The sequence below is a fragment of the Hippocampus bargibanti genome, linkage group LG07, assembly GCF_051943395.1.
Source record: "Hippocampus bargibanti isolate YZ-2025 linkage group LG07, ASM5194339v1, whole genome shotgun sequence".
Taxonomy (NCBI): domain Eukaryota; kingdom Metazoa; phylum Chordata; class Actinopteri; order Syngnathiformes; family Syngnathidae; genus Hippocampus; species Hippocampus bargibanti.
Window position 1 is genome coordinate 8,907,253 of NC_142740.1, and position 22,597 is coordinate 8,929,849.

Below are 22,597 nucleotides of genomic sequence, written 5' to 3' on the forward strand. Positions count from 1 at the left end.
ACGGCCGCTATTGGGTGCCGGCGCTGGCGTTTCCCGGAGCCTCGTAGGTGCAGGGTGGTGTGCAGTGTCGGGCCTTGGCGCCAAACCGCTGGTGGAAAAAACAGAGGGCTTTCTCGTGTCGCTTCCGCGTGACCACTCCGGCTACTAGGGTCGGGTCGATGTTCGCTGCCGCTCCGCCGAGGGGTTCGGCCGTCACGCCTTGCACGGCGAACCTCCATGTCGCCAGAAGCACCCGGTCTGCTTCTTCAGCCAAACCTCGGTAGTCGCCGGTGGCTAGGCACATCGAGTTGGCTAGCACGGCGCGCACAGAGGCCGGTAGCTGGCGAAGGAACACGTGGGGGAACAGGAATCCGCCGTCATCCGAACCTAGTAGCGACAACATTTTGTCCATCAGGTCCACTGCTGTTCCGTCGCCGAGTCCGGGAAGAGAAAGAAGCCTGTCTGCTCTCTCAGAGGCCGATAACGTGAACCGTCGGAGCAGCAGGTGTTTGAGCGCTGCGTATTTTTCGCTCGGTGGAGGTGCACGCAAGAGAGGCAGCACACGACGAGTCGTCTGTTCGTTGAGAGACGCCATGACCAGATAATATTTCGGCTCATCTGTCGTGACGCCTCATAGGTGGAAAAGCGCTTCCACATGTTGGAACCACGAAGCCGGGTCGCTATTCCAAAACTCGGGCAGCTTTGCGGCGTGGGCAGCTTTGCGGCGTGGGCAGCTTTGCGGCGTAGGCGGCAGCTGCGAGCTGAGGCGCCGGTCGTGGCGGCATGGCCGTGGAAGATATCTCTTCGTCTGCTGCCATGAACATTTCGAACGTCGGGGTCACCAGTGTAGCAGTTGAGAACACACGGTCGATTGGAGTACGTCTTTATTCCAACTGCTAACAAGTAGAAAGAGAGACAAAACGGAAACTGCAGTGAAATATATGTGATATAAACCCGCCCCCTCCCGTACACCTGCTGGGTGAGATGTCTGGTCCTAGTGCCCGCCACAATACCATTTAGTGATATTTAATGTCATTTTTGTACATTTTAAAATCCAATTTGCTTTTCTCATCGTCATATGTGATATTAGTTTTTGTGTTTTTAATATTTAATGCTTCATAAAGTTCATACAGTTGCTTGTTCTGTAGCCACAAGGGGACACAAGCCGGTGACATCGTGTGCCGGTCCCAAGCCCGGATAAATACAGAGGGTTGTGTCAGGAAGGGCATCAGATGTAAAAGCTGGGCCAAAACAAACATGCAAATCAAACCTCTGAGGATGGAGGACACTGATTCGCAGACAGAGTGTGTAAGGCGAAAAGTGTGTATCCCAAAAAAAATATTTAAATGAATTAAAATGAGAATAATGCGTTCCCAGGTCTCCATAAAATATAATTTTCAACTAAATCCTTAAAACTACACACACAATACCTTATTGTATGTATAATAAATGTGCTATTGTATTGTCATGAAAGAAATACACTGCACTATATAATAAAGTTGTTTTATTTACATTTGTGATGATCGATGATGGCTTGATAGAATGGGGTCGTGGTCGGAGGGAATTGCTGTTTGGAAGGAGAGTCACATTCCATAAGGACTGTAATTAAAGAAATAAACTGTACTATATAATAAAGTTCTTTTATTTACATTTGTGATGGTCGTTGATGGCTTGATAGAATGGGGTCGTGGTCGGAGGGAATTGCTGTTTGGAAGGAGAGTCACATTCCATAAGGACTGTAATTAAAGAAATAAACTGTACTATATAATAAAGTTGCTTTATTTACCTTTGTGATGGTCGTCGACGGTTTGATGGAATGGAATGGAAGGGAGGAGGGGGCAGGAGAGGGAGGGAGTTACTGTATGGAAGGAGAGTCACCTTCCATAAGGACTGTCGGTAACTGTCAGAGATATGACAGTCAGACACCGTGGACAGTGACTCGGAACCAGAAAGATTGTCCCCACTGCCGGCAGGAGACGCAATCATCAGATGACATACGTCTGAATTCTGCGCCCCTCTGCCTAGGTATTTATTGAGAGTATATGTAAATTAAAGTGATACATTAGTAAAATATAGTTGTCTTGATTATAATGCCACGCCTCTGGGCGTTCTGAGCACCAACAGCTGCAAGCAGTAAAACATAGACATTTTAATTGGTTGCCTTTTCCATGAACTGATAAGTTTGTAATCTGGCGCTTGTGCAGGATGTCTAAGCCGTAAATAACTTTGGTGAAAAAAGAGTATCTCAAGCCCGAAATTCTGTGCAAGGCCGGACCTTCTGGAATCTAGATGGAGACGACAGTTCATCTTGCCCTGTCTGTTTCACTCAGATTTACTGTGGCTATCTGCGCTTTGACTGTGGGCCCGTTTAACTTTAGTTGGTCAGCAAAGAACGGCAAACATGATCAATTCTTATTCTCCATCATTCCCACTTCTTAATCATTTTAAAAAGTGATAGCAAACATTATCTTGACAGTGATCGCGGAGTGGGAAAAAATGTGGAAAAGAAAAACAAAATAGTCAATATAATGGCATATATTTGTCTATACTATTGGGATATATGTATAGGTAAAATACAAGACGGAAGACATTCCCCGCAATAGCCTAACAATCAATGGGAACCATATATGTATATATTTGCAGATGACATTGTGATCTGTAGCGAGAACAGGGAACAGGTGACGGAGAAACTAGAGCTGTGGAGATATGCCCTGGAAAGGAGATGAATGAAGATCAGTCGCAGCAAGATGGAATATATGTGTGTGAATGAGAGGGATCCAAGTGCAAGAGTGATGCTACAGGGAGAAGAGATAAAGAAGGTGGAGGATTTTAAGTACTTGGGGTCAACTGTCCAGAGCAATGGAGAGTGTGGAAAAGAGGTGAAGAAGCGTGTCCAGGCAGGCTGGAGCGGCTGGAGAAAAATGTCAGGTGTGATGTGTGATAGAAGGGTTTCAGCTAGGATGAAAGGTAAAGTGTATAAAACCGTGGTGAGACCAGCCATGATGTTTGGACTGGAGACAGTGCCACTGAAGAAAAGACAAGAAGCAGAGCTGGAGGTAGCAGAGCTGAAGATGTTGAGGTTTTCTTTGGGAGTGACCAGGTTGGATAGGATCAGGAATGAGTACATTAGAGGGACAACTCATATTAGAGGCTTTGGAGAGAAAGTCAGAGAGGCCAGACTGAGATGGTTTGGACATGTCCAGAGGAGAGAGAGTGACTATATAGGGAGAAACCCTGAGTTACCACAATACTGTCTTTGAATAACCTGGTTGGTATTGTTATTCACAATGTTTTTCCTGTTCTTTTAACTTTCTTCAAGTTGATTTCACACACGGAGCTATTGAGTCAACTTTCTTTCTGGACGTGTAGTTGCGTTCACAGAATTGTGACATGCAGTGTCACTCCCTTGTTCACCACAATCATAGCTACTGCATGGCTGCAAAATGAACAAAAAGACTAGTAATTCAAACGTAATCGAAAATTGTTGAACATTATTTGTGATTTTATTGAGACAAACGAGTAAATATGTCGAATCTATCTGAAAGTTGTGATTAATCTTATATCTCTCTGAACTTCAACTACTCCACATTACACCAAACTGTCACAACAATAAAACTCATCATGATTCGTCACACACAAATGTTAGGTACATTAAACAATTACCGCACAGTTATTTACTAAATGATCCTCTCAGCATGTTATAGTTTGAAAACTAAATTAGATTGTTCATAATGTAAATTTGAAAACAACGACTAGACCTACCAGGATGCAGCCAGTCTTTCAATTGAATTTACATATACGCATGCTTGTTAACACTGAGACGTTTGACCATGTGTTTGACTCGGCAAGACATCAGCTTTCAGGTAAAAAAGTTTGTTTTCAGCAGCTTAATGAAAAAAAAAACGACTGGACAAGGCCACATCACGCGTCATTATAAACAACAAGACTCTTGTAAGCTTAGAGCGACTCGTGTGCGTACAATGTTCACTGACTCGCGCCTTGGCTTCCAAGATGCGCGCACATTAATTACGTCACTATTGTTTGTAAACGTTAAAACTAATCATTGGTATAATAGTGTACAACATAGAACAACAATGTTAAAACAGGGAAAAGTGTGAAAAATGTATGTTTCTGATTTGCCATACTTGCATTGATGAACGGTTATTGTCCAATCACTCGGGATTCGTCTGTCGGTGACGTCACATAAATGCCGTCCGAAGTTTTCTTTATGAAAAGTCATAACATGCCTTTACGATGACGCTGTTTGCCTTTCACAATAACGCTACTATCGGCAAACGGACGCGGCCATTTTTTTTTACTGATTTCCATTTGAGTTGCCGTTTGAATGTTGTCAAACCGAGAAGCTGATGTGAGTTACGATGAAGCCGCCGTCAACGAGTCCAAAAAGAGAAGGTGGCGAGGTGCGACGACAAGGTTTTTGTGTCCAGCAGTTTCTAGACGGTTCTAAATATGAGGGGTATTTTGTCAATGGCCTCAAACACGGGGAGGGAAGGTACACCTGGAAAAGTGGAGAGGTAGGAGCCATAGCAACAGTAATAGCCATATCAATTCTGTTAATTCTGTTTACATTTGTTCGAGATCGGCCTGTTTATCACAAAGTTGATTTCGCTGTCTTGATAGATACATGAAGAAACGTTTTTTTACAAATCTGTTAGAAGAGACCTATGGCAGGCAGCGGTTCCTTGTTACAGGGTAATTACTGTTAATGAACAAGTCTAAATTGTGTTTTTAAAGTGGGACTCCGCCTCTTAAATATGACAGCTGCCAAAAGATTAACTCATTCGCTGCCATTCACATTTACTCGGGAATTGAAAATCTGCCGTAGAACGCCATTACCGACTTCATTCGGGATTCGCATTTTTTTTTTGTGGGAGGGTGAAGATCAGGTCCCTACGGAAGAGCATTAGGGCCAGGTTGAAATTTTATATATATATATATATATATATACAGTAAAGTCTCGTTATATCGATATTCAAGGGAGTCCGAAAAAATATCGATATAACCGGGACTATCGATATATCCGACCCTGTTTGCATGTAATTTTCTCCGTGCGTGCATAGAAATAGTATCGATATAACCGGGACTATCGATATATCCGATATCGATATAACGAGACTTTACTGTATATATATATATATATATATATATATATATATATATATATATATATATATATATATATATATATATATATATATATATATATATATATATTGTTAGGTTAAAATATTACAGGCTACTATTAGAATTTAACGGTTATCTTAAAATTGTAAATATTATGAACGGAATTAAATATTTACCTTATTGCGCAACGTTATAACCTAACAATTGGCATGTTCGTTGTGAGAGAGATCACCAAAGAAGCCGGCAAGTTACTCACAGATGATTTATTCCTAACAAATTGATCTAATGCAGAATTCTGCGTCTCAGCTCCCTGACACAGAAAATATTCGTGTGCCCCAAATCAGTAAGAGAGACAAAAGACAAAGACTGAGACTGAGCAGCCCAGATTTAAAGGTGTCCCACATGCATATTCAAATTTGGCTCAAACAAAGAAATCAGCAGTTGATTGGATCCCTCTCCTCTGATGTCGTCATCCTTTTGGTGGGGTGTTGTGGAGACGGTTCCAGTTGCTTTTCCTCTCCCTTGGGTGATACGAATCAGCGTGGAGACATCTCGAGTTGCTCCTGCCCGGTCAGCGTTCGGTCAGGTCGTAACCTTTCACCTCCTTCGTGCAGTTTCGGCTAAGTCGTAACTTTTCTACTTCCTTCGTGCAGTTTCGGCTAAGTCGTAACTTTTCTACTTCCTTGGGTGACAAGGACCAGCTGACCCCTCAGTGCCTGCAAAAACAGAACTCCGACACACTTTCCACATTTGCTCCCTCATCCATCCACTGAAAACAAAGCACCATTTATACTGATTAACTCACTATTTTAATGTTCATCATACAATGTTAAAATGGCTAACTAAATGTATTTATTTCCTTCAATATATATATTGTAATGTCATGAGAGGCTAGCTCTCAGCGGGACAGGACAAGGAGCGCAATGGGCGACAGGTTTGAGTACAAACAGAGGTTTTAATAAAGGGTTTCAGGGGGAACTCACAAGTAACAAAGGCAAGAATAGTGTCTCTTCCAATATTTAAATCATAATAAAGTCTCTTCTGAGGTGAAACTGAAGGCGGAGTTCTTTTCCATGAGTTTCTAGGCCTCACACCTCTTGATGTCCTCCTCATGTAGCATAGCCACCTTTAGCAAGGTCCGAATCCAGTGTCCTGACGTATGGTCCCAACTGGCAATGAGTTCCACGTAGCAATCAGTTTCTCCACAGAGCACAGCGACAGAGCACCCTTGCCTGCCAATCAAGCAGTGATTAGGTGTGGTGTTTGAATTTCTGCCTTCCACCAGATGGGGCCAAAACTCTCTCTGGGTGAAGCCATCTTAGAGGGATGTATTTGCCATCCAGAACCCAGCCTCTCGTGACATCACAATATATATATATTAGAGATGGGGTATTATTTTGAGGAAAAAAGTCACTAATTTGTTAGATTCTGTTAAGAAAGTTAGATTGTATCCTCATTTTATGTAATGCTGTAATACTGATCTGATCTGGCAACCCAGCCACTACACGACATCACGTGACTTGACAGCTATAAAAGCCAGTTTATGTCTATATGTCGAAAAGACTACTCGTACCACGATGAACGCAGCGGTTGCTGTCTGTGCTCCGGCAAATAAATATCCTACTTGTATGACCTAAACAAGAGGACCTTCTCGACTCTTTATTCTCCCAAATTCATCGCAAAAGCGCTGAAGATCTCAACAGATTCAAACTTGCAAATTTGCTAGATTTAAAGTCAAAAATTTGCTAGATTTAAACGTTGAAAAAAACTTTTCAGTTTGAGATACATCATTCGGTCGTGCTGTGGGTTAGTGTTAGCAGCCTTGTGAGACGAGATAATTTGCAGAACAGAAGTGGGTACATGTAGCGATGCAGTTATGGTGTAATTCGTTTTTTTTTATAAGGTTTTCATGGCCTAACTATGTATAAAATGTCAATACTTTTGGCCGCGGTCAGAGTTCACGACTGTTGAGTGTGCGTGTGTAAATGTGTGTGTGAGGCAAAGACACGATTGGAGAAATTTCATGATTGATATCACCGAAACGAACTGATCATGTGGTACCCGGAAATTGTGAAGCCTTATTAAGAGCATGCGCAGAATAAAATGTTTGTCGAGTTCCCAGACCAATGATTGACACGGCAGTGCATCATTTTGCTCTCGTGAGTACTTTCAATCGCTATGAAAAGTTACCATTTTGGTTGCTGTTAAAACGCTAGGACTGCTGCCAGAATGACTAGCGCAACAATGACACTGCCTCTTCAAACTCCGGATAGAAATCACAAGATTGTGACTCTGTGCCCATACTTGACGGATCTCTTTGTTACTAAACCCGATCTCAAAGTAACAACTGATTAACTCGTCCATTTCAGCAAGACCATACATCTTTTCAAATGGTCAAATAAAGCTCAAGTGTTTGTAATGTTTGGGTTGCCTCAAATTCAATATAGTTAAAATATCGACTGCATGCCAAGAACCTCCCACAGACTCTGCATTTTGCTACTTGCATAGACGGAGCGGCGACCATGCATTTTGTAAATTCGCCCAAAGAAAAACTAAGTACACTACTAAAATGCTGCGAGTGAAACATGGTACTGAAAAAGATAAATTGAATTACTATTTTACCACAACACCTTTGGTGCAGTGATGCTTTTCTCTCGAATGTCTGTCTGCATTAAAAAACATCCAGAGGGTTAACAGTTCAGATATGTCCCAATTCAGCCAATATTTTTTTCAAGGTGAACACTTAGTTAACATTCATTGTCTCTTCTAAAGTTTACATGTCGTCTGTGCGGAAAACATAACTAACATTTATATTGTTCCTGCTCTGTGCAGTTCTACGAGGGGTCTTTCTACAAAGACTACAGGCATGGTGATGGAATGTACTGTTGGCCAACAGGCAACAAATTCATTGGCAAATTCTACCTTAATTGGAGAGAGGGGTACGGAGAACACATTTTTCCTGATGGAGCCACATTTAAGGTAGCCTGAATTGCTTTAAAGTATAACAGACGCCTTTGTGTCCATAATCTGTAAAATCACTTCAAATGATTTCTACTGAGCGTATTTTACAAAGATTCCGCGGCATATAGCTATATTTTACGTTTTGAGACTTGCGCTGAATATTCAGGAAGTCTTGTTTTTGAGTTGATGGCGATGCCTGACGTGACGTCACGTCTGGAACGCCCCTGACTGAGAAAGCGACACACAATGCATTTTGGGTACTTTGTTTGGTCTCAAAACTTCGTATTGATCCGTGTTGATGGCAAAATTAGAAGGAATAACATAAATAATGCGATGGTGAATCGTTGTGTGTTGCACCAAGACTACTATTTGATACTAGTTGGCACAAATTCCCAGCAGACAAATCAGCCCATTTCCAACAGAGCTTGGGTGCCATCTTGTGCATTTTCTGGCCGCTACATTGGAGTCCAGATGGCTCGACTTCTTTAATCGATTGCAAACATGTATGCTTTCCTCTTCACAACTATTTGAATCATATTCATAACTGGATGAGTAACAAGAAAGCACCTTCTCCGAATCTGAAGTCATTGTTTTGATTCTCGAGCAAGGCAAGTTGTCCTGGCATGATGTCACGAATAAGGGCCTTCTGAAACTGAAACTTTCTGAGGTCATTTTGAAGTAGTTTTGGGACACTAAGTCATTTTTATTGGTGTTTTGCATTTGACTAAAAATATCATCCTGCGTGTTTTGGGTATTTTAGATGCTATAAATCTGTGTAAGCTCTCAGTCGTACAAGAGTGGTCCATCGATGAGAAGGTCTCTTCAGCCGTCATCTGTACTTTTTTGAATGTGTCGGACGTTTCGCTTCTTACCCAAGAGCTTCGTCAGCAAACGTCCCTTCAAAAAAGTACAGATGACGGCTGAAGAAACCTTCTCATCGATAGATGCTATAAAACGTTTTTCTGATGTCAGTTAGGAAACAAAAAAAATGTGTCGGTTGTTCTTTAAGTGGGGGAGGGGGATTTGTGCTGGAACTGGCCTTACTGTACTTTTGCCAGGTAAAATGAGTGACGTTTGCTGGCTGTTCTTCAATTAGAAGATTAACGTGTCAGCCTGTCTCCATTTCATCACCAGTCCAGGTTCTATTTTGACACTTTTAAAACCCCATCATTTTTGTTTCCAAGCAATGACTGCATAATTTACTCATTTCAGAGTTCAGCGTGGATCTCAATCTGAACATTTGGAAATATCCTTTTAGCATACATTGGTCCACTTTGACATTTGGGAAACTCACACCGTTGCTCACATTTGACTATGTGTTAGGATAATGGACAGATTATTCAGACTGATGAAAAGAGGAGTGGTCTTTGGTGGGACATGTTGCACCAGTTCTGGTTGTCGTCAGGAATTAATGGGAGCGGGTCGCATTCTGCCTCTTTGAACACACATTCACATTCATTCTCAGAGAAGAGCACGCATGTCAGAGAGAAATTCTGAACATGCCCTATGTTGACATTCTTCACTTCATTCTTATGTTCTTTTTCTCCAACACACTCGACTCACGAATATAAAGGCATGTGGCATGTACTATTGCACACTGGATAATGTACTATAGTATTGTCTCACAAAGTGCAAGAGAGGACTAGAATGAGAGAGGGTACCTTGGCTCGCGTGAAGTCCAAGTAAGGTCTAAAAAATCCCAGTATGCTTGCTAAAATTAAGACAAGCTGGTACTCCATACTAGTGCGCAATGGTGTGTACCAGCCCACTTAAACTTAATGAAATTGGCTTAATAAATGGTCCTGAATGCTGACAAAATACTGCTCTCCTTTTCAGGGTTTGTACCATGCTGACCAAAGGTTTGGTCCAGGTGTGCTCAGTGAGCCAACAGGATGTCAGGATGTAGGTCTATGGCATGGGAAGCATCTGATACAACTGTGTAACTCTGTACAGAGCAGCTTCAGCCTCAAAAACCTAACTGAATATGCTGCTTATTTGGAGCAAAACATATTTTCACATTCTCAATGTCAGGTAAAATAAATATATCTATCACGCGTGCAAAATCGCAATATTACTCTGGACTCATTGACTCTAATCCTGGAAACTCACGGGCCCTCTTTTCCCTCTATCACAAAATCACACAACCTCCTATCTCTCTCCCCTCACACTTGTATTCCTCTGAGACATGCAACACTCTGCATATGTTTTTTAATGAAAAGATCAACAAAATCCATCAGCACCTCGGGTCCTCTGTCCCCCCACCTCTCCCAGCCTTTCTACTCCTTCCCAACGACTTTCTGCCTTTGAACTCCCCCATTCCTCTATAATCTCAGACATTATCACCAAATCCAAGAACTCCTCCTGTGAACTCGACCCCCTCCCTACTATCCTTATAAAGTCCTGCCTACCCTCTCTTCTCCCATTTATTTCTACCATTATTCACTCCTCATTAGCAACTGGAATTGTTCCTATCCCACTCAAAACCGCAGCTGTCACTCCAATCCTGAAAAAACCTGACTCAGACCCAAACGATTTCAATAACTTACGTCCAATTTCCCACCTCCCATTCATCGCCAAAATTCTTGAAAAGACAGTTGCGTCCCAGCTTCACTCACACCTCACTCACAATAACATGTACGAACAATTCCAGTCTGGTTTCCGCCCCCGCCACAGTACTGAATCGGCTCATAAAAATCACGAATGATCTTTTTATGGCAGCCGATGCCGGTTCACTCTCCATCCTCATCCTTCTCGACCTGACCTCAGCCTTTGACACCATTTCCCACCCTATACTGCTCGACGGACTTTCCACCCTAGGCATCACACATACCCCACTCCGCTGGTTTCATTCCTATCTCTCTGATCGCTCACAATTTATCCAAATCAACTCGTTCACCTCACGGTCCTCTCCTGTGTCCTCTGGTGTGCCTCAAGGGTCTGTCCTGGGGCCACTTCTCTTTATTATCTACCTACTTCCTCTTGGCAATATTTTCCGTAAGTTTGGCATTCACTTTCACTGCTTCGCGGATGACACCCAACTCTACCTCTCCAGCAAACCCGACGCCTCTCTTCCACCTTCATCCCTCTCACTTTGCCTCTCAGAAATTAAATCCTGGCTTTCCCATAACTTTCTCAAGCTTAACAGTGACAAAACCGAACTTCTCCTTGTCGGTACCAAATCCACCCTCCAGTTTCTCTCTCACCATTGACAGTTCAACCGTGTCCCCCTCCCGTCAGGTCAAGAGCCTGGGTGTCATCCTCGATAGCTCACTATCTTTTCAGTCCCATATAAATAACATAACTCGGTCTGCTTATTTCCACCTCCGTAATATTAACCGTCTCCGTCCCTCGCTCACCCCTCACACCACTGCTATCCTTATCCACAGTCTCGTCACCTCCTGCATCGATTATTGCAACACACTTCTCTTCGGTATCAATCAGAAATTTCTCCATGAACTCCAACTCGTCCAAAATTCTTCAGCCCGGATCATCCCTAGAACCCCCTCCTTTCACCACATCACCCCTGTCCTCCAGCAACTCCACTGGCTACCTGTTAAACATCGTATCGAATTTAAAATACTTCTGTTTACATTCAAAGCCATCCATAACCTTGCCCCTCCCTATCTTTCTGACCTGCTTCAAATCTCTGTTCCCTCTCGGCCCCTCAGATCTTCATCCTCCCTTCACCTCTATGTGCCCTCTGCCCGTCTCACCACGATGGGATGCAGAGCTTTCAGCCGCTCTGCTCCCAAACTCTGGAATTCTCTTCCACCCAACATCCGCAATATTGACTCCCTATTTTCAAGGCTCACCTCAAAACCCACTTGTTTAAAATTGCTTTCAATGTATAGTTCTATCTGCTATTTTATTATGTATCCTTTTACTTATGGTTTTATTGTTATGTGCTTTGTTTTATTGTTTTTATTGTAAAGTGTCCTTGGGTGTTTTGAAAGGCGCTTGAAATAAAATGTATTATTATTATTATAATAATCGTTAAACAGACAATGACTCAGATTTTACATTGTTTTATTGTATTGGTACAAGAATGCCCAACCAGCCAATCGCAGTCGACTGGGAGTTGGCAGACTTGTCCCAAGTCGACCGTGAGAGGCTTTGGAGGAAATTTTGGAATATATTATATACAGAGACGGAGAGAGAGAGAGAGAGAGAGAGAGAGAGAGAGAGAGAGAGAGAGTGCGAGAGAGTGCGTGAGAGTGTGTGAGAGAGAGAGAGAGAGAGAGAGAGAGAGAGAGAGAGAGAGAGAGAGAGAGAGAGAGAGAGAGAGAGAGAGAGAGAGAGAGAGAGAGAGAGAGAGAGAGAGAGAGAGAGCGCGAGAGAGAGCAGAGCGCGAGAGAGGGAATTGCAATTGCAAAGTGCTGGACGCTAACGCTACAGTGGCACATGACTTGCATCATCAGAAGTTGTTAGCATGCAGCTTGTGATTAGAGCTTTTCCCCTATATATCTTTGACATGTTCATTGAGAGTTTGTTTGATCTACAATTCACCCAGGGCACAGGCAAAAAAGACCAGAAAAATGGTCAGGATTGCATGACTTCCTGGGTCAAAGTCGAAATCCAGTCAAAATCTTGAATAGACTCGGTACTAAATGACTTGCAAACGATCTGCTTCGGACCGCATGGGGTCAGGGGGGCGTGGGTTGGGGTCGCCGGTGTTCGACCGGTTGCCCTCTCCCCAGCCTTACCCCGCTCTCCGCGCGGCCCGACCCCGTGGCCGTCTGCGGCACCGAAACCTCGCCCACCACCTCGCCCCAAAGCAGAACGAAATGTCTCAAAGAGCAGTGTGGCCCGAGTCCCGACGCCCGACCTGCTAAGGCTCTAGTCCTGGCCGGGCCGCAGCCGGCGTCGGGGGACCCTCCCCCCATTCTCGTTTCGGCGCTCCCACGCGCCGATGCCCATCCTCCTCGGCTCTCGTGCTGGTCGCGCCACGGCCGGCGTTGATGGACACTCCCGCCTCCGGTGCCATCACATGGTCGATTGCTGTGCGAGAGAGAGATGCTGGCTGGTTAGCTTGCCAAAATTGTCGTACGCATTGCCGGGCTGCTAGCGCATTAAAATAAATAAAAAAAATAGGGTCTGGTCTCGCCGGTAGTAAGTCGGATGTTACCCGTATTGTGAATACTGTAAATTCCGGACTACAAGCCGCTACTTTTTTCCCAAACTTTCAACCCTGCGGCTTATTCAGTGATGCGGCCAATTTATGTTATTTTTCTAACGGCCGCCAGGGGCGCTCGTGTAGAAAAGGTAAGATTAAGAGGGGTGGAATATATGCGTCGAGGAAGACTGCAACTTCTTGTCTTGTGCTTAAATTAAATTAAATTACCGTGAACATAGCCTCATCATGGAAAATGCAAAAAGAAAGTCATATGATGCAGCTTTCAAGCTAAAAGCAATCGAGCTGTCTGATAAAAAAGGAAACAGAGCTGCTGCACGTAAACTTGGCAAAAACGAATCGATGGTGAGATGCTGGAAACGTGACAGTGACAGCGAGGGACACTGTCACACACTCCCTCAGGGACAGGCTAAGGGAGTGTGTAACATCTATATGACACTGCTTCATTCCAAAACTGAGGAGGATGACTTAGATGGCTTCAGTTCAAAGGAGGAAGATTGAGATGGCTTACCGTGATTTTTACCAGTATGTTCTTTTACCAGACCTGTTTTACCAGACCTATTATACTGTGTTGCTATTGTATTGCTAGTGTGCCGTTCCCATGTTGCTGCCGTTTTACTGCCACGTCACAGGCACCATTTGGGAAGAAGGTTATATTATTATTGTTGAGTTATACATGCAGCTTACGTACAGGTGCGGCTTGTGTATGTACAAAATCGGTTTCCCTCTAAAAATGTAGTGGGTGCACCAGTGGTGGGCCGCCAGAGCCAGCAAGGCCTTCTCTGCTGGCCTAACATAATCAGACATCATTATCATAATTATAATAGTCAATTTCATTAAAAAAGTATTTTTCTAAAAATATATATATAATTATTCTACATACTGTTTTCTTGATGTTATATTATATCCATTTGGTTATGCTCCTTTCAGTGTTGTAGTTTTAGGTCAGAGTTTTTAATCCAATCAGTATTCAGCTAGCTTGTGTCACCAGGCTGTATCAAATCTGATCAACACCTTCAGAATCAACAGTGAGGGCGTCTGTGCGCTGTACATGAACGGGCACATGTAGTTGATATATAGTTGCGATAGCCAATCAGATCACGAGTTGGCACAGTAAGGCCAGCTAGAGGGCCTCGCGTTGAACATGACCTGTACGCGTCCTGTGATTGGATACTCACTTTACCTCAGCCCTCGGCGGAGGCAGCGCTATGCAAATCAACCAAGCTACAACAGATCAGACCCGGAAACTTTAGCAGAAAAACCAAGTATATCTACTTGCTTTTTTAACCCACAATGGCTGAAGGGGAGGACAACTCGCTGTCGCATGTAGGCCTATTCTCAAGAACAATTGAAAAAGATTGGTTTACTTTTATTTTCAACAAATAGTTCGTTTTGTGAACGTCTTGTTGTTTTTCTTATATTAAACTGACATTTTATAATTTAGCGTAAAATCTTGTTAAAGATTGCATATTCTTGGTGGACTTAATAAAACTTTGTGGACAAATGATTTTAAATTTCCTTTTATTTTTAAGTGTTTGCAGTATCACGTATGGTGACAAGGTCTAATTGCTCCGGAAAATAGCCTGTGTTGTAGACGATTAAGGTGATGCCACGCCCAGTACTGCGTGCGTGTGCTTTTGTAAATGATATCTCCAGCCGTTGTGTCATAAATTATGGTATTACGAGGGATATTTGTTCAAGTCGGACTAAGCAGGACTTCACTGAAGGCCTAGGTGTGAAATGCACGGACCGCCACTGGGGTGTACTCTATAGTCTGAAAATTACGGGACTTTCTTTCAGAAGAGACAGGAACATAGGGGGACCTTTAAGGGCTGAGGCAGAAGACTACATTTTGCATCAACAGCACCAATTGAAGAAAATCAGTGACTACAAAGTTGAGACTGTCGCCAGACAGAATAGGTAGGTGGTGTGTAGGATGTCGCTGGGGGTGAGGAAGATGAACATAGAGTGACTTATATGAGTCAGGAAGCAGGAAGGAATATACAGGTAGACTACATTTTGACAAAGAGATAGCGATGATGATATTCACGAATTACATAAACTTTTGTTAAAGAAACACTGTACCCACCAGGACTGTGCAATGTTTCTCCCAACAACAAACTGTGAATTCCTCTCGACATAACGGCCCTCCTGAAGGAGAAGAAAAGGGCTTTCGTGTTGGGCAACGGAGAGACGCTGAAGACCGTGCAGATCCAACGGAGGAGAAAGATCAGATAAGGGAAAAGGACTACACGATGCAGATGGAGGAGCAGCTGCAAGCCAGCAATGTCACTGGTCTCTGGAGGGTCCTGAAAAACATCTGAGGCCACAAAAACCCAGTGACATTGAATGAGGAAGACAAGGACTGGGTAGATGAACTAAACCGTTTTTTCAATCGGTTTGACCAGACGACTGTCGCCCCTGCCTGACCGTGAACACCACTTTGAGCTGCAACTGCACCCACTCTTACTGTGGACCTCCCCTCCCTGGCTCCTGTCACGACAACTGCCTTCTCAACCGAAGCCACATAGATTGAAAATGTCCCCTTTGTGGGACTATTAAAGTCTCTCTGATTCTTCTGATTCTGATAAGGATGTGCAGCAGGTTAGCCTGATTAAGGATACAGATGACTATATCAACAAGTACAGTACCAGTAGTGTGATGTGAAGATGGAAAGACTATTTTGAAGAATTGATGAATGAGGAAAATGATTAAAAAAATATTTTAAACATTGTTTTATTTTCTTACACATCGTTTTATTTTCTCAAACCTCCATTTTTATGAAACATCCGGTCAATGACGCCATATTCACTGGTCTTAACAAAAGCCCTGCCAAACAGCTAGGCCGCATTCTCGCGCCTCTACCATCTTTGGGCATCAGTGGGTGCAGGCCAGATCCATTATGTACCGTCCCAAAGATCATGGGATGAACCGTGGAAAGTTACTTGGGCCTGATGATTTACCAATGGAGGTGTGGAAGGGTCTAGGGAGAGGTGGCAGTAGTGTTTCTGACCGGGTTCAGCAAGATCAGGACCAGGATGTAGCAAAGATTAGCAAGGATGAGGTGAAGAAGGCGCTGAAGAGGATGAAGGGTGGAAAGGCACTTGTGCCTGATGATTTACCAATGGAGGTGTGGAAGGGTCTAGGGCAGGCCTGGCCAACCCGCGGCTCTTTGGCTGATTTCATGCGGCTCTTAAGGGGCATCCACATGACAAGCGTAAAATTTTTTTGGCTCTGGCATTCATCCCCTATTACTGTAATTTCACGACCATTGCGCGCGCGCTGTGCATTTTGGAGAAAATGTACGACTTTTAAGTGCACCTGATAGTCGTGAATACTTTTCAGTGCACCTTATAGATGTGAAAATACGGTATCAAGCTGACCATGTGATGTCAACACGCATGTGCGTGAGATGAAAATCAATCATTTATGTCGTAAACCAGGGGTGGCCAACCAGTCAGACTTGACACAAATTATTTATGACGCATCCTACCAACTGGCTTGGAACATTGCACAGGCTAAAAAGCCATACAACGAAGGGGAGTTTATTAAGAAATGCCTCATTGACGCTGAAGTCTTGTCTCCTGAAAACGACAAACTAAAACGAATGGTAGCAGATGTCCAACTGTCCCGCCACACTGTTGAATGCAGAATATCAGACATTAGCACGACGATTGAATCACAGCTGCACTCTGACCTTCAAGCGTGTGAGTATTTTAGTGTAGCATTGGATTAAAGTTGTGACATACAAGACAAGCATCAGTTGGCAATATTTGCACGGTCTGTGAAAAAGGATTGTGTGATCAAAGAAGAACTCCTTGATATTGTGCCATTAAAAGACAACCTGTGGCATAGATGTGAAAGAAACAATAGCTACATAGATGAAGCTGCGGCTGAGTTGGAGACTACCGATCTTTGTGAGGAAGACCAACTGAAACCTGCTTTAAGGGAAGGGACCATTGAGTTCTGGAAAATTGTGCCAATGGAAAAATACCCCAATGTCAAACCGGCGGCGCTTAAAATACTGTACTGTCAATATTTTGGTCAACATACGTCTGCAAGTCTGTGTTTTCTAGCCTGAAACATGTGAAATCAAAACATTGATCCGTTCTGACTGACACTCGTGTAAAAGAAATGCTTCGAGTGGCAACAAAAGAATGCAAGACAGATTTAATGAGGATTGTTCAAGACAATGAATGCCAGAAGTCCCACTCAGCAACATGCACGCTATTGTAAATGATTATATTTTTGTTTGTGGACTTGGTTGAACTGAGTTTCTGTGTGTAAGACAGTGTTCTTTGATGGAAATGTTCCTGTGGTTTTAGTACTCTCGGAGTCAATTTCTAAGATATTTGTTGATTCTGTATTTAAAATGTGATATTTATAATAAATCTGGCTGAGCAGAGGTCTGCGTGTGTGAGGGATGGGATGATGGGGTGTGGGGTGTTCATGTGTGCTCATGTTTATGATGTGGCTCCTTGCAGTAACATAGTAAAAAAATGTGGCTCTTCGTCTCTGACTGGTTGGCCACCCCTGTTCTAGGGAGAGGTGGCAGTGGTGTTTCTGACCGGGTTGTTCAGCAAGATCTGAGATGGTGAGGACATGCCTAACGAATGGAGGCAAAATGTAATGGTGCCATTTTTTTAAGAACAAGGGAGATGTGCACAGTTGTAACTACAGAGGAATGAAGGTGATGAGCCATAAAATGCAACTATGGGAAAGAGTAGTTGGAGCTAGACCAGACATGGGCAAACTACGGCTCGCGGGCCACATAGGCTTTTTAATCCGGCCCGCCGAATTTGCCCAAATTATAGTACAGAGTCTAAAACTCATGACAAAAAGTTAGCGAACAACAGGGCAGATAACTGAAAAGTTGCCTGCCCCATTTTTCACAACTTGAAGCACAATGAGACAACTAATCCCATTAAAAAACATTGTCACAACGTATAAAGTTTTTTTTTAAATCAAATGCTACCTTGCTAAATTTTCGGTAAATGTGCATGGCTGTATTTTGCTGCAGTAGTCGATTGTCATTGCGGTGCACAATGCAACGTTTGCATTGCTTCATACGAGCCACTAAGCCTCTTTCATAAGTCTCACGTACACTTTACAGTCACGGTTTAATGTAAATTTGCGTTTTGTAGCGTCGCATATGTTGTTAGCTTCTTTTGAATCTTTCTTCTGGGCTGAGGCTCTGTGCATCTATTTTGGAAAATGACATGCAATTGCACGACTTTATAACGCTTGCGAAAGTCTGGAAGAAAGAAGCAGGCTTCTGATTGGCTGCCGTGCCGAGTATGCAAATTTCAACTGCAGGTAGTCTATGTTTGTGTGGTCGGCGATGGTACACGTGTATTGTTTGCGCGTGTAGGCGAGGGCGTCAGTGAGGAGTTTGTTGAGCGCACGGTCAGGACAAACCATCTATGATTTGGCGGAATTTAACACAAGTAGGTATTATTGAGCTTGAATATTTCGGTGTGTAATAATATGTTTTGAATGTTGAAAGTGATTCCATTTTTCAATAAATGTTGATTTCTTTAACTTTGCCCCTTTGATGGAAACTTATTAAAAACAGACGCAATCTTGATAAATCACAGTGCATATGTTATTTTAATCTATTTCCATTTCCTCCTCCAAGTATCTACAAAATAGTATGTAAACGCCATATTCCTTGAGACAAATTTTTTAACTGATCAGGGATATTTTTCACATTTGAAAGACAGTTAATAAATTGGGTTGTAGTGTTCTTACTCTGCTATGAGGTTTGTACATACTACATTTAAAGGACAACCGGCACCATTTTTTGTTTTTGTTTCCCACTGACATCAAAAAACGTTTTATAGCATCTAAAATACCCAAATCAGGCAGGCTGATATTTTTAGTTAAATGAAAAACACCAATAAAAATGACTTCAAAATGAATCCGGAAATGGTCAGTTTCAGAAGGTCCCACCCCCCTGTTCGTGACGTCACGCCAAGACGTCTTGCCTTGCTCGATTATCAAAACAATGGCTTCAGATTTGGAGAAGATGTTTTCTTGTTACTCATCCAGTTATGAATATGATTCAAATAGTTCTCAAGAGGAAAGCATAAACGTTTGCAATTGATTCAAGGAGTCCTCCCATATCAATTCGAGCCGTCAAGGCCAGCAATGTAGCACCCATAAAATGCAGAAGATGGTGCCCAAGCTCCGTTGGAAATGGGCTGATTTGTCAGCTGGGAATTTGTGTCAGCGAATATCAAATAGTTGTCTTGGTGCAACACACAACGATTCACCATGGCGTTATTTATGTGTTTTCCTTCTAATTTCGCCATCAACAAGGATCAACACGAAGTTTTCAGACCAAACAAAGTACCCAAAATGCATTGTATGTCGCTTTCTCGGTCAGGGGCGGTCCAAACGTGACGTCACATGGGGATCGTCATCAACTCGAAAACAACACTTCATGAATATTCAGCGCAAGTCTTAAAACGTAAACTATAGCTATATGCTGTGGAATCTTTGTAAAATACGCTCAGTCGAAGTCATTTGAAGTGATTTTATAAATTATGACCATAACTTGTTCAGAGTATTTTCGGCCCAAACACTCCCTCCAAATGCTCCTGGCCCGGCCCCTCTGTCAAATTTTAGAACCCAAAGCGAGTCAAAAAGTTTGCCCACCCCTGAGCTAGACTAAGAGCAAAAATGAGCATCTGTGAACAACAATATGGTTTCATGGCAAAAAAGAGTAAGACAGATGCAATGTTTGCTTCAAGGATGCTGATGAAGAAGTCAGAGAAGGTCAGAGGGAACTGCATTGTGTCTTTGTAGATCTGGAGAAAGCCTATGACAGGGTGCTCAGAGAAGAACTGGTTTTGGTCAGTTGCAGCAGGACGGAATAGATGTGTGTGAACAAGACTGACCCAAATGCAAGATTGAAGTTACAGGGAGAAGAGATAAAGAAAATGTAGGATTTTAAGTACTTGGGGGTCACTGTCCAGAGCTTTGGGAAGTTTGGAAAAGAGGTGAAGAAGTGTGTACAGGCAGGCTAAAACGGCTGAAGAAAAATGTCATATGTTATGTGTGATAGAAGATTTTAAGCTCAGGTGAAATGAAATGTGTGTAAAACAGTTAGAACAGCCATGGACTGGAGACAGTGCCACTGAAGCAACACAGGAAGCAGAGCTGGAGATAGCAGAAATGAAGATGTTTAGGATTTCTTTGTGAGTGATAGGGTTGATATGATCAGGATAACGGACAACTCATATTAGAGGTTTTGGAGAGAAAGTCAGAGAGGCCAGACAGAGAGGCCAGACTCTCTCCTCTGGACATGTCCAGAGGAGAGAGTGTGAATAAATTGGGAAAAAGGATGTCTTGAACTACCAGCCAGGAGACAGAGCAAGACCAACAAGGAGGTTTATGGATGTTGTGAAAGAGGACATAACGGTAGCTGGCAGCGTTAGATGGAGTACACTGATTAGTTGTGATGACCCCCTGAAGGGAAAAACAAAAGAAAAGAAAAAGAAGTCTCTGGTCAGGGTTAATCTATTCATGTATCGTTACTGAAGACAATAAATTAATTCAAATAATTAATACAGTTAATAAGTCACGTTCATTAATACATGTTAGGAAATACTGTGTGTCTGCATTACTAAACAGTTTAAGTGTAGTGGTTCGTGTATCTTCTCTGTCCATGCAGAAATTGTGTTTTCTTCTATTCGGTTTGTCATTCTCACAAATGTAAAGAATTTCTAATGCAGAAATGAGTTTTGTCGACATTAATAATAATAATAATAATAATAATAATAATAATAATAATAATAATAATAATACATTTCATGCATAAGCGCCTTTCAAAACTTTTTCTCATTTCATTTATAAGCAACTTTCAAAACTGTCAAGGACACAGGATATTTTTTTCTGCGGGTGAGCAGCGGCAGCCACACGCACCAGCGTTCACTCAACCCGGAAGTAACATAGATCAAATACAAGCCAGTCAAGTTATTATTTGTTGTTGATATGTTGTATTTGTTGATAAGCGACAAGACTTTTGTCGAGGACTGTATATACCTTGCGAAAACAGGTCTACTATGAATGATGACAGATTAAGCAATCTTTGTGCATTTATCATTGAGTCTATGAGGTCAACAGCAATGAAACTTGAATCATTTGTTCGTGACGTCACGCTAGGACGTCTTCGCCTTGCTCTAGAGTCAAAACAATGGCTTCAGATTCGGAGAAGCTTTCTTGTTACTCATCCAGTTATGAATATGATTCAAATAGTTCTGAAGAGGAAAGCATAAATGTTTGCAATCGATTAAAGAACTACTTGCGTATCAATTCGAGCCATCAGGGCTCCAATGTAGCGTCCCAGAAAATGCACAAGATGGCGCCCAAGCTCCATTGGAATTGGGCTGATTTGTCTGCTGGGAATTTGTGTCAACGGGAATCAAATAGTAGTCTTGGTGCAACACACAATGATTCACCATCACGTTATTTATGTTTTCCTTCTAATTTTGTCATCAACACGGATCAACACAATGCATTTTGGGTACTTTGTTTGGTCTGAAAACATCGTGTTGATCCGTGTTGATGGCGAAATTAGAAGGAAAACATAACGCGATGGTGAATCGTGTGTTGCACCAAGACTACCAATTGAGGTAACACCATATAGAAGTTGACACAAATTCCCAGCAGACAAATCAGCCCATTTCCAACAGAGCTTGGGTGCCATCTTGTGCATTTTCTGGCCGCTACATTGGAGTCCAGATGGCTCGACTTCTTTAATCGATTGCAAACATTTCTGCTTTCCTCTTCAGAACTATTTGAATCATATCCATAACTGGATGAGTAGCAAGAAAGCATCTCCTCCGAATCTGAACTCGCTGAAGCCATTGTTTTGATTCTGGAGCTTGGCAAGACGTCCTGGCGTGACATCACGAACTGGGGGCGGGACTTCCTGAAAACCCCCTATTCGCAGCTCTTTGTTGCAGTTTTAGCACACAAGTCGTTTTTATTGGTATTTTGCATTTGACTAAAAATATCAGCCTGCAGGTTTTGGGTATTTTAGATGCTATAAAACGTTTTTTATGATGTTAGTTAGGAAACAAAAAATAGTGTTGGTTGCCCTTTAAGACTCTTCCACAAGATGTGCACCTATATGAATCTTTTTTCAGCACTTAATTCAGTACTCCTCTGATTAATACAGTTTTTCATACACCTTATAATGTTACCTCTGCAAAGATTTAAAGGACAACCGACGTCCCCGGACAAGTTGTGTCCATAATTTGTAAAATCACTTCAAATGACTTCTACTCAGCGTATTTTAATAAGATTCCACCGCGACTGTTACATCGATGGTATTGGATTGGATTGGATATGCCTTTATTCGTCTCACGTTTT

General features: G+C 42.6%; 1 protein-coding gene across 14 annotated transcripts in view; it reads left to right on the forward strand.

Annotated features, from left to right (window-relative positions):
* The first annotated feature begins 4,279 nt into the window (after window positions 1-4,279).
* The window catches only part of LOC148895358 (ankyrin repeat and MYND domain-containing protein 1-like), a 66,640-nt gene continuing 48,322 nt past the window's right edge, over window positions 4,280-22,597 (forward strand). For 5 of the 14 annotated variants that reach the window (XM_089000952.1, XM_089000950.1, XM_089000948.1 and 2 more), the window contains exons 1-3: window positions 4,335-4,532; window positions 7,957-8,103; window positions 9,922-10,116. In XM_089000952.1, coding sequence (XP_088857078.1) covers window positions 4,359-4,532; window positions 7,957-8,103; window positions 9,922-10,116 — 516 coding nt within the window. In that variant the 5' untranslated portion in view covers window positions 4,335-4,358. Of the gene's footprint in view, window positions 4,533-7,956; window positions 8,104-9,921; window positions 10,117-16,100; window positions 16,924-22,597 lie in introns of those variants that run through there. The other 9 variants (XM_089000947.1, XM_089000946.1, XM_089000944.1 and 6 more) reach the window with 9 other exon arrangements.